We start from the raw sequence: 13,111 nt of genomic DNA, 5'->3' as shown, positions 1-13,111 counted from the left end.
CCATAGCCACTAATCACATTTTCAACTCCATTCTCTTAGATTCTCAAGTACTGTAAACAATCCATCATGTTTCATGATCGGAGAATGAGAACTTTTGCTCAAAAATGGTTAAGAGAATTGTTGCTCAGCGGACGACCTTCCTAAGGCTTGTGTACAGGAACTTGAGAACAGTTTTTGCCGAACCCTATCCTAAATCTCTTGGTGTTTCCCTAAACAAACGTGTGCCCACTAGTTAGGCCTGTTTCTCCAAGTATCCCAAGTGCACTCCTGACCTTGGATCCCAAAGCTCGGCTCACACAGTTGTTCTCAGCCTGCAGTGTCCCTCCCTGGTGGGTCACCAGGGTTGTCCCTTTGCAGAAGTCTCCCTCAGTGCACATAAAAAAAAAAAAAAAAAATTTTTTTTACCCTTAAGTCGTGTGTTATATCATGCATGCGTGTTGGAAATGTTGGTATCTCCCCACCCCTTCCCCATGGATCCCTAGGGCTGTAAAAGTGTTCTGTTGACCAAAGTGTCTTGATTTTATTTCTCTCAATCCTAACCCAACATTTCCCATGATGCATACCACCGAATGTTAATGGGTAGTACCAAAAAATTAGAAATGTTGCTAAATAAATGATAGATTTTTTTTTTCATTCATCTTAAGGTCCAGTAAGTTTGGGAAGTAGTAGACTGAAATAAAACTATAAAGGTGTCTTTACTCCAGGACTTCTCAAGGCCTTTAACAAGTGAAGAGGCATAAGCTATCTGGTGGCTTGGGGAATCATCAAGAGCAACCCAAACTATATGGTCATCTACACACTTGTTGGCCTGACCACAAGACCTCCTTTCCTGAGCATCTAACAGGACTAGTGTTCTATAGGATACACACTGAGGCATGCTGTTATGATCAGTGGGTCCTACTTTCAGCATGTCAGAATCACTGAGGGAGCTTGCGACTACTGTCCCTACTCCTGAAGATTTTAATATTGACAGTGTGAAGTAGTGTTGGAATCTACTCGTTGTTTGTTCTTAAAGCTTTCCCATGATCTTGATGATTTATAACACTTTGGTTTTTCTGCTCCAGGCTCTTGATCTTTAAGTTTCAGAGATGCTACACCTGTGACCTCAGCATAGACACCTGGACCACAAGTCCCCTTGTAGGTAAATAGTGTATTATTATACAAAAGAGTTGGCTGGGAACTTAATAGGGAAAACACCCAGGGCCTTTGTGGCTTGGGGAAAATTACTGGCCTGTATCCATGAGTGTAGAAACCACTTCCCAACATCCTGGCCATTCTCATCTGTCCACACCCAAGCCCACCTTCAGAGTCCCTGGAACTTCCCCAGCTGTTCTCATTCATGCCAGTTTGGGATGTTTCATATGTTTCTGTATTTTGTGCCTCCCTGCAGGACATATGTTTCCTCAGAATAGGACCCAGTTGAATACTTTTTTTTTGGATTTCCGCACAGCACTTCATACAGAGCTGAACTAATAGTTAAATGTTCACTAATTGCCAAGGAAAATGAGAGAAAAGGGACTCTAGGATTAAGAAGCAGGTAGAGTGGGTGGTAAATGTGGCAACATGGGTGTACACCTTACCTGTTGAGGTGATAGCATTTTAAACTTCAGGTGTGTATCATCTTCTTCCGCCCTCTTCATTTTTTAGGTCAACAATACACACATTACTGGTGGCTCAGGAGTAGGGTAATCAACTTGTCCTGACTTGCCTGGGACTTTTCTAATTTTAGCACTGAAGATCCCCTGTCCTCAGTCCTGGGCAGACCAGGACAGTTGATCACCCTACTCAGGAGACAAAAGTTGAATTCCTGATCAGATTAAATTGGGAAATGCTACATCATACTCTACCACTCCTCTCTGGGAGACTGACAAAACTCCTTAATGTATTATTAAAGAAACATTTTTAAAGTCTCACAAAAAATGTTTAACTTTGCTTAGCCCAGTGTTTCCCAAACTTACTTATTTGACCCAGGAGCTCCCCTCCTGAACACCTATTAACACCTTATGTAATGTGCTCTTTCACAGGAGAGCTGCATTCTAACTGGTGTGTGCATACCTGGGAGCCCAGATTTCCAAGAGATATGCAACCATGAGAGTTTGGAGGGGATTGCTTTGTAGATCCAAATTTCTCTATCCAACTTGAGTACATAGTTTCTCCTGTAACTTATCTGCCTGAGAAGAAATCTGAGGTCAAGGCATGGTAGATTTCCCTTCTCTTCCCTGTTTCCATCATGGAGCTCTCACCATGGAGGTTTGGTTTGGTTTTGTGCTTTACGTGAGTTTATAAATCAAGTCAGTCTCTCATACAAAAATTCATATACACCTCGTTATGTACTCCTTTTTTGGGGGGGGTGCGGTGGGTATGTACTCCTAGCTGCTCTTCCCCTAATGAGACAGCACACTCCTCCTCTCCACCCTGTATTCCCCATGTCCATTCAACCAGCTCCTGTCCTCCTCTGCCTTCTCATTTCACCTCCAGACAGGAGCTGCCCACATAGTCTCATGTGTCTACTTGAGCCAAGAAGCTCACTCCTCGCTAGTATCATTTTCTGGCTTATAGTCCAGTCCAATCCCTGTCTGAAGAGTTGGCTTTGGGAATGGTTCCAGTCTTGTGCTAACAGAAGGTCCAGGGACCATGACCTCCAGGGTCCCTCTAGTCTCAGACCATTAAGTCTGGTCTTTTTATGAGACTCTGAGGTCTGCATCCTACTGTTTTCCTGCTCCATCAGGGATTCTCTGTTGTGTTCCCTGTCAGGGCAGTCATTGGTGGTACCCGAGCACCATCTAGTTCTTCCAGTCTTAAGCTGATATAGTCTCTTCACTATAGAGAATTTTAATGTGGCATATTACCTTGAGATACAGAACCTCTCTGGCCAAACAAAGGGACCGTGTGAAACTCTGGTGTTGGTGAAACCTCCTTTAATTAAGGCACCAAAACCCACCTCTACCTATCTCATTAAGACATGCATTTCCAATAACACTTTTTGTGTTTAGTAAGTATCAAAATTATAATCATACCAAAATGATTATCCAGAAGAAATTTTTTAATGCTTGGAGTTTTATGGTCACCAGAATATTCTTTTCATTTAAACTTCAATTTGTATGCATCCTTTAACCAAAAACCCACTGCCGTCGAGTCAATTCTGACTCATAGCGACCCTATAGGACAGAGCAGAACTGCCCCGTAGAGTTTCCAACAGCGCCTGGCAGATTCGAACTGCCGACCCTTTGGTTAGTAGGCAGAGCATTTAACCACTACCCCACCAGGCTTTCCATGCATTCTTTAGTTGTATAGAATTATGAAGTGACCAAATAAAATACTTGGTCAAGCATAAAAATATATTAGGAAACTCATCTGTTGCTGGTAGGAATATAACATGGTAAGCCACTGTTGAAAATAGTTTGGTGGTTTCTCAAAAAGTTGAACATAGAACTACCATTTGACCCAGCAATCCCAATCCTAGGTGTACACCCAGAAGTGAAAGCAGGAACAAACAGAAACCTGTACACCAATGTTCATTGCAGCACTTTTCACAATAGCCCAAAGGTGAAAGCAACCGAAATGTCTATCAACTGATGAATGGATAAACAAAATGTAGCATATGCATACAATGGAATATTACTCAGCCGTAAAGAGAAATGAAGTCTTGATGCATGCCGCAGCGTGGATGAACCTTGAAAACATATGTCGAGTTAAATAAATCAGTCGCAAAAAGACAAATATTGTATGATGTCACTTATATGAAATAAGCAAATATATAGAAACCAAACATTATCAGTGGTTACCAGGAGTAAGAGAAAGGGGGAAAGAGGAGTTCTTGCTTAGGGGCATTGAGTTTATGTTAATGGTAATAGAACAATTTGGAAAAAGGGAGACTGACTGTACAATTTAAAGAAAGTAACAATGTCACTGAATTTGTACATGTACAAACTGTTGAGTCGGCATGTGTTTTTTCATGTATATTTTCACCACAATATTAAAAATAATAATAGGTTAAAGTTCTGTGGGTGAAGTAGAATAACCACTGGCAGTAGCCATCAAGTCCATTCTGACTCGAGGTGACCAATGTGTGTCAGAATAGAACTGCTTCATAGGGTTTTCGGTGGCTGATTTTTTGGATGTAGATCACCAGGCCTTTCTTCTGAAGCACCTCTGGGTAGACTTGAACCTCCAACCATTCAGTTAGAGCCAAGCGCATTAACCATTTGCACCACCCAGCAGATCCATTGCTCCTGTGTAAAGGCATGTTTGCTGCCTTTCTAGAGAGCCTTTAAACATACTTTATTCTCTGTTTTTAGGAACTGTGACAACAAAGAAATGACTCATTTTTTGATTCATCTCAATTGCATTGCACCCATCCAAACAACTGCTGGAGAAAGCGCACAGTTATATCAGTGACGCAGCCAATATTCAGAAATCTTTAAGCTTCTGCCTTGGAATTGGCTTCAAAGCATACAGCACAATCTTTGAACATCCTTTATGCTTGCAAGTATTTGTCTTTGGAGGGCAAATTTAACTTTTTTGGAGCAAAGGTCATTCGTACCAAGGTCTGGTGACCGTGGTCAGTGATTAAATTGGGCAGTAATATCTGTCTCACACTCTGGAAGTGTGTCAGTCAGGACATTGAAGCGTTTTCATGGTAAAGACTTGACAGGAGATACCATTGGTTCCTTGTATGTTGTACATGGTAAGTGTTTGTTCTCTTTGCACTGAAGCTAAAGGGAAAATCCCAGCCATGCCAGTGTCACCTGGCTGGGAGGATGCTTGGAGATTCTGTGAGCTCTAACTTTGGAGAGAGTGCTTTCTGGGGTAGTTGGGGCCTATGGCATCCACTGCTTCAGTTCTGCTGATCCCACTGCAGCCACTCTACTCCAGACCACGCCCTTTAGGAAGGAGTAGTCAGAAGAGGCCCTAGAGCAGGAGAAGTTGCTGACTTGGGAAGCCCCACAGCTGGGGTGGCTCTGCTGGGCCTGTGAGGGGACAGACACATGGAAGGAGTGCCAGGCCTGTGTTTAAATTGTTTGAGTGTTTACTGAATCTGTCTGCGAGGCCTGAGCATCCAGTGATTAATCACTGCCCACAGAGGGAATGGGTCTGGGATGGGCAGAGAGGTGGGATACCATGAGGGGAGGGGCCAGACCAAGAAGAGCAGAAGCTGGCATGACTGGCCATCTGTCTGTCCATGCTAACTGCCTATCACATCTGCCACTTCTGTGTGGCCACAGAGCACTGACTGGGGCTGTAACCGATGCCGGAGTTCTGTGAGATCCTAGAGGACCCTCAATTCTAAGGAAAATTGAATTTTCTCAGTATGGATTCTGTGTGCACTACATTTTACTGCTTTATAATTTGAAACATATCTCTGGTATAACTCACAGATACCATTCCATCCCTGTGCCCAGAACTGAGCTAGGTGCTGTGGGAGACATTGTGCCTGTCCTCAGGCAACTTGAATCTCCTTGAAAAGATAAGAATAATTAAGTTTACGTACTGAAGTCCAGGCTGGCTATGGGTTTCAACTCAGATGCCAACTCCAGCCAGTCAGTGACCCCATGGAGTATTTAAGATGCCACTGGTTGTAAGATGCCATTGTTTTATATGTTCTTAAGAAAGAAAAAGGAGTCCCTGGGTGATGCAAACAGTTAACGCACTTGGCTTCTAACCAAACAGTTGGCAGGTCAAGTCCACCCAGAGGCACCTTGGAAGAAAATCCTGGAGACCCACTTCCAAAAAATCTGCCATTGAAAACCCTTTTGATTGCAGTTCTTCTGTGACACACATGGGGTCGCCATGGGTTGGAGCTGACTTTATGGCACCTGGTTAAGAAAGAAAAAAAAAATGTTGTCAATTAAGTTTTGGACTATTGCTTTCTTATTAGAATTTTTATTTTATACTTACCAAAAGAGCTGTTTTAAACATAGACATAGTTTTTGTTTTTTAAAGCATATTGCTCTCGTTCATTCCCAAAGAGAAAAACATCAGTGAAAGAAATTGGCTACAGTTTTCCTAAGGCTTCTTTACATTCAGAGTCCAACTCTTCTGAAACATTTTTTACTGGGAGTCTTTGAGTCTGTGTTTTCCACATAGTGCCATTCTCTGTGTCACCAGGAGTGCTAGTGAGGCAACATTTCTGACAAGAGTGCTCCACGGTTTTTTCCTGGCTTTTCTCCCATATCTCTGTTACCTGTTCTCCAAATTGATGTGCATACAGGTTACAACAGCACAGCACAGCTGCTACCTGGCAACAATGATTGTAAGACACATTCCAGTTTCCAAAATGTCAAAAGTGAAAACATACATCTTAGACTATACGAATGCTATGACTCAGTCAAAAATGTCTGCTAAGGGAGTACGGTTGGCATTAGTCCTTCATTCTTGCCATTCAGCAATAATCTGCTCCTGTATAATTTGCAAAACTGAATTGTTTCCAATGCCATAGCAGTTGTAGGGATTTCTCTGTGAGCTAGTAGAGTCAGGATTGCTTCATGCATTCCAGACCCACCCAATTAAGTGGGTCTAAAGAGGTGAGATTTGGCCTGGACAAGAGGAGACCACTTCCATCGCCAGCAGAGCGAAGAGCAAAAGCACAGTTTAGAAGGTTCAGAAGTGGAAACAGGTGTGGCATGTAGCGAAGACACTGGGGTGGGGTTTAGTTAGAGAGTTGTAGGATATGAAGGCACACGTGTTTCCTTATGAAGTTCAAGTTAATGTTTCATTTGCTGAAAACATAATACAACAGTTCTATTTCTATAATTTTTATTTCTTTCCTTACCATAGGTCCCGATGTTTTTAGTTCAAAGAGCCTGGCCCTTCAAGCCCAGAAGAAGATTCTGAGCAAAATAGCCAGCAAAACCATGGCCAACATGTTGATTGATGACACCAGCAGTGAGATCTTTGATGAGCTCTACAAAGTTACCAAAGAGCACACCCACAACAAGAAGGAAGCCCACAAGATCATGAAAGACTTAATCAAGGTGGCGATCAAAATTGGGATCCTCTACCGAAACAACCAGTTCAGCCCGGAGGAGGTTGTTATTGTGGAGAAGTTCAGGAAGAAGCTGAACCAGATTGCCATGACTGTCGTCAGCTTCTACGAGGTGGAGTATACCTTTGATAGGAACGTGCTTTCCAAGCTTCTGCACGAGTGCAAGAACCTGGTGCATGAAATGGTGCAGCGACACCTGACGCCCAGGACCCACAGGCGCATCAACCATGTCTTCAACCACTTTGCTGATGTGGAGTTCCTCTCCACCCTCTATAGCCTGGATGGAGACTGTAGGCCCAACCTCAAGAGGATCTGTGAGGGAGTCAATAAATTGCTAGAGGAGAAAGTCCTTTGAATGCCTTCCCACTTCCTGAACTTTGCTGCTTTTAAGTTACAGCACCACTGTGGTCCAGGTAAGAATCAAGAAAACAAGAAGAAACCCTTGTGAAAGATGTCAGTGTTCTTTCTGTCCTATTCATCCCTCTGATACTGAACTGAGGTCAGGTGTGTTTATCACCTGAGCTTCCTGATGAAGTCTGTACTTAAAATCCCCTTTGTTTGCAAGCTCAAAGGACATTTAATCTATTTTAAGCAGAGATGCTGCTCTGTTCTTTATGGTGAAGTCAGTTCATCAGCTCATCTTGTGGAGTGGAAGAAGCCCTGGACCAGGAGTCAGAGGACTCAGCTCCCCCAGTTACAGCCCTCTCCTCTGGATTCTGGAATCAGGATGTCTGCCCTGCCTACCTCACAGGGCTGTTGCGAGGGTCAGATTACATATTTCATGCTTTGAAAACTCTAATGTGTGGTCTTACTATTTTCTAAGTGTGAGATGAATAAACCTGTATCTAGTCTATTATGCAGCAGAGAAGAACAATAGTGTCTAAAGGGCTGGATCTGCAATCTGTCTCTAAATGTGCTGTTTCAAACAAAAGAAAAATGAATTATCCAAAGGTGTGAAAAAGTTGCAAACTGGGAGGATGTTTTTCAAGAGCCCTGTTTTATAGGTCTTGGATGTGCAGGTTTATGATCCTGCAGAGGGAAACTTCTCATGGGGGCATGAGGAGGCAGGGGAATCCCCCTATAACACAAAAGCAGAAAAGCCCTGTGCCCTTGCTGTAAGACTGATCATCCCTCTTCTCAGAGGCACCACTGTGAGGCAGAGGGATGGTCTATTCTGGTATACATAAGAGGGTCAGGCAGAATGAATCCCTATCCATCTTTCTTGGATTTCATGGTCATTTTGTGCTGTTTTCTCTGGTTTGTTAATAAATTGAAACTACCCTTCAAACAAGAGGTCTTGGAGTTGTGATTCAAAAATTAAATTTCTTGGAGTTAGATACAGTGTAAAGGGTAAAGGGATTGAAAAGAAGAGGAAAATAAAGAGCAAGACACCCAGGAACCTCAGCCCATAACATGAAGTAGCCTCAGAGGGAGCACTCCTGGGGGTGGGGTCTTCGCCACAGGTCTATGGAGAGCTAGCACACAGAATGGGCATTACCCCTGACCACTGTCTCTGAATGGATTACAGCCTTGATTTCACACTGCTGCTTCTAGCATCTTCCCTTCATAGCGTTAAGCATCATGGCAATGTGTCTATTTCCTTACAACACTGTCTGGAAGGTGCCACTCTGAGATTTGCACCCCCTGCACCGCCTCCTCCCCCCCTGCTTCTCTCACATCTGACAGCAGTGTGGAAACACCATATAGCTCAGCTCCATGGTTCATACCACCCCATGATCTCCCCCCAGTAGGAGCACCAGGAGATGGCTTGTGGGAGGGGGTGATACAATGTCCACTGAACCAACATTGGCACCCATGTCAATACCATTTAAGTTTTTCAGCCACCATCACCCAAAGTGAGGCCATAGGGAGGATGTCCAGTGGGGAATATGGAAGTGAAGTCATCCTCTGCTCACCATATTTGACAGCCCCTCCCAGACCCAACAACTGGACAATGATGCCCTATACACATCTGGGCTGGAGTTGTTGGTCATTTGGGCAGTGCTGGCAGAAGCTGCAGGCAGCAGCCTCCACTTCCTTCCCACCTGCCTGCTGCAGTGGTCCAGAAGTAGCTGGATTTTCACATACAGAGTCCTGAACACCTACCTTGTTGTACTCATTTGATTAAGTCCTTTCTCGTTCTAGAAGCAGGTTCTTTTTTTATTTAAAAAAAAAAACAAAACTCTACATTAGAGTTTATGGAGAACTGAGACCCAAAAGGAATGGGTGGACTGTTCTTTCCCTATGAGATGCAGTGGGGAAAAGGGGGCATCCCCAGCCAAAGAGGGTTGCAGGTCCCTCCCGACCTGCTCTCCAGGCCACAGCACACATCAGTGGCAGCGGAGGAGGGCTGAGTTGGGTTCTGGCAGCCCGTGAGTCTAAGAAAACTGGGTCCTTTCTGGTGGACGGATCAGCACTTCCACCGGCACATCTGGGTAAGTGCAACAGCAAAGTGTCTATTGCCTTAGGCTCCCCCACTGAGGCAGCCAATGGACCCTCTAGTACAAGGCCAGCTGGATGTATCTCAAGCGCGTTATCACCAGTAGCGGGGGGAGGTAGGCTACAAGTAACCCACCAATCATCTAAAAATGTAGAGCCAAAACCAATCCTTGTGTACATTTCAAACATACCATTGGCATCTAGACTCAAGTGATTATCCAGTTTCATATAGCTAAAAGGCCTAAGATTTCAAATACTTTACCTGACAATCTAGTGACCAAAGAATCTGATTACATAGCTGTACTGCTTTATCCTGAAGACACCAACCTGAGCTGATCCTGAGAAACTGTTTTAGCTGAAAAAAATGTGACCAGCAGGCCAGCAAATGCTTTCAAAAACAGGACTCCATATATGTGCATTTGTGCTCAGAACACTGTACAAAATTTTCAATAATGAGAGCCTACAAAAGCAAAGTTAGAATGTCTACATTTAGGTGTCACCTGATTACAAAGTCTACCATATTGCAAAAAACGATAGGAAAGGAAACTAATTTCAAACAAAGCAACAGGACAATATCACCCAACTGATCAAGCCCTGCACAAATTTCAAAGAGCATTGTCAGAAGTTTGACGAACACCTGGCTGGGCAAATCAACCACAGAGACATAACTCATTCTTTAAGTGTGAGAGGTGGCAGGAGCAGCTTGTACGAGTTATCTGGAAACACCACTGGGTCTTCGACCCTCTCTGGGGCACCAGGCACTTGTGCTGAAATTCCCAGCCGCCCCTGCTGTGTGTCCTCATGCCTCCAACCCCTGTAGAAATACTCCCTGCCTGCTGCCTCCTGCCATGCTCTGTATGATCCTCCCCATGTTTGCGTCTGAGTCTCAACACCCTCAGTCACTCCAGGTCTCTGCTCAGTGACAAATCAAAAAGAAAAGACTTCTCCATCTGTGCTCTCCTCCAAACTCCCCTTCTCCCCATCTGTACATTTTTCAGAAGCAAACCAGTAAATTCATGGGCTGCTCCAATGAGCTTCTTGCATCCATTTATACAAAAAAAGGAAGGAGCGCAAATCAGGCCTATATGCCCTCTGCCCCAATTTATCTTTGGGACTTTTATTTCATTAATATGGTCCCAGATACAGAGAAGTAACTAAGGTATGGCAGGTAGGGTGTGTGCCCTGGGTGTTGCTCAAGGTGGGGCACTAATGAGTAATTTCTTTTGGCCACTGAAGTTTCTATTGCCAGCTGTGAAATTCATTCAGCAACTTAAAACTAATTGCCATAGGTGCTATTCCCTATAGATAGGCCCTGGCCAGATGTCAAGACCAAAACCAGTGGAAATTCTAGATGAGTCTGCTTTGGCTTAGTTTAAGCAACGCAGAGCATGAGCAGGAGCTGTCTAACAATGAATGGGATGTCAGTGATGATTAGAGTCATGAATCAGATGGGCCTCGGAGGAGAGGGCCGCCGAGGTCCTCCCAGCTCAGAGCTGTGTGGTCATATGGATTCCCCTTGTTTAGTCTGACCCTGCTATGTGAGCCTCAGCCCAAGCAGACTATGCAGTTGCCATGAAGTCGGTTCTGATTCATGGCAGCAGCCTGTGTGTCAGAGTAGAACTGTGTTACATAGGGTTTTCAATGACTGGTTTTTCAGAAGTAGATCACCAGGCCTTTCTTCCAAAGTGCCTCTGGGTGGATGTGAACCTCCAACCTCTCAGTTAGCAGCAGTGCTAAATCAGTGTCCAACCAGTCCATGGAATCTCAGTTTCCCTTCCCTGGTCAGTTTCCCTTCCCTTCTCTTTCCCCATTCACTGGGGGCCAGGTCAACCAGTATCAGTCCCTTCTCTATTTCTTAGGTTTGATAATCCAATGAAATGACTCGCAAACTGCAGGAAAAGGGCTATCTTTAATCTAGAAGGAAAAAGGATGTACACACAAAGGCAGCGGAGGGGAGGGGGGCCCAGGAGGGGGCCTCAGCATAGAGCTTACCCTCAAGAGAGCAAATGTCCACTCCAACTTGGAAGCTCCAGTGAGCCTCCTTCTTCCAAGGCCTTTACTGGCCTCACCGTATGGTTTTCTGAGGCTTAGTCACCATCAGGGCTCCCAGGGGGTCCCTCTTGGTCTGGTCAGCCCTCACTCATTGGTCTCAGATGTGGTCAGGCTCTCAGAAATTAGGACCAAAGGCCAAATTGTTCACTGCAAAGGGGTTCCACACCTCACAGCAGCTAAGCTTGTTGATTGTTTGCACCATTCAGGGACTCCAAGCAGGGTAGAGCTTCTGTTCTTCCCTTAGATATGGGCTCTTGCTTTTTAGGGGAAAGACTCTTCCAGAGCAGTATTCCTCAAAATGGCGTCTAAAATCCCTGAAAGTCCAGGGGAGGGGACATGGGTTCCAAAAGGAGTCTTTAGGTTTTTTGTTTCATTGCAACAACTTTAAAAAATAAAATAAAAATCACCGTAAGTACATTATAAACTATGTGGGGATGACTACCTTTATAGCCAAGTGATGCCATCTGGTTTCAGGGTCTGCATTTCTCTGTGTTGACAATGTTGTTAGTGCTGATTGGTCACCTCCAGTGAAAGAAAATAGTTTAACTTAATGGATTTCTCAAACTATGCTTGGCATCCCCTGAGGGTCTGCAGGCATAACTTGGGGGGCCTTAAGTTCTCAACTTTGAGAAATGTTAATACAATGTATGAAAGTGGAGGCCTGCTATGAATACATGAGTATCACCCTGCCCTTGACAGTGACTCATTTGTAGGGACTCAGAAGTCGAGGGGTGAACCAGCATCTGTGGGACATACAGGTCTGCTGAAGGAAGAGGTGGGTTTCCACGTGTCCTGCCCATCCTTTGAAAACTGGCAGGAAAAGCTACCACATATAAATCAGAGAATGACCAACCCATTCCTGGCAATGCTTACACTCATCTCAAATGCACAAGAGTGGCCATGCCTAGATAAACCCTCCCGAGAAAGGGGACAGAGAAGAAACCTTGCAAAGTCTCCTTGCAAAGAAGAGAAGTTGCCTGCACTTTCTCTCACTGTCCTGATTCCAGCCTCACCTGCTGGTATGCATACAGAAGTCCCAGGCCTGAAGAGTTTGTGTGGTTCTAGAAAACAGGAGGTTGTTCCTGAAGAACAAGGCACGTGGCACTCAGATACTGGTGGCATCAAATTCTTCCCAGTCTCAGAAAAAGAAAGGGCTGCCACAGCAGGCACCCTCTCACACCCCACCACCGCCATCACCTCAGTACTGCTACTAACCTTCCCATTCTCTTACTTTGCTGAGCTGGGGCTGGCCTCCACAGAGGAGGGGCCCTGGCAGCCCACCCAGGCAGCCGAAGCTTGGGCAGTCAGGCCTCCCAGGCTGCGATATAGAGCTCCTCTCAGCTGACTACTAAGGCCGTTCTGGACCAGTTCCTAGGACAAGGGAGTCTGGGATTTGGCTCCTGCCTACAGGAGGTGCTGGGTGAGAGCCAGAGCTTGGCACAGAGTGGGCACTGGAGGCTCGCTAGGAAGCAGCAATTAGGTTGTTACCAAGAGAAGTACTTTTTAAGGCTCTGTCACTTGTGAAGGAAGAGCTTGTGGGCTGGTCCTGGGGAGTGATTTGGGCTCCTTCCACCTCTCACAGAGCAGCCTCCCTGTCAAGAGGGTCATATCCTGTCAGGGTTGGAATGGGTCTGC

General features: G+C 44.9%; 1 protein-coding gene across 1 annotated transcript in view; it reads left to right on the top strand.

Annotated features, from left to right (window-relative positions):
• The window catches only part of TNFAIP8L3 (TNF alpha induced protein 8 like 3), a 58,725-nt gene extending 51,278 nt beyond the window's left edge, over positions 1–7,447 (top strand). The window contains exon 3 of the mRNA XM_064294767.1: positions 6,778–7,447. Within this exon, the coding sequence (XP_064150837.1) occupies positions 6,778–7,340 (563 nt within the window). The 3' untranslated portion in view covers positions 7,341–7,447. The remainder of the gene's footprint in view (positions 1–6,777) is intronic.
• The last annotated feature ends 5,664 nt before the right edge of the window (positions 7,448–13,111 follow it).

The sequence above is a fragment of the Loxodonta africana genome, chromosome 12, assembly GCF_030014295.1.
Source record: "Loxodonta africana isolate mLoxAfr1 chromosome 12, mLoxAfr1.hap2, whole genome shotgun sequence".
NCBI classification, from domain to species: Eukaryota; Metazoa; Chordata; class Mammalia; order Proboscidea; family Elephantidae; genus Loxodonta; species Loxodonta africana.
Note: the sequence above shows the minus strand (reverse complement) of the source record. Positions and strands in the feature narration are given on the sequence as shown.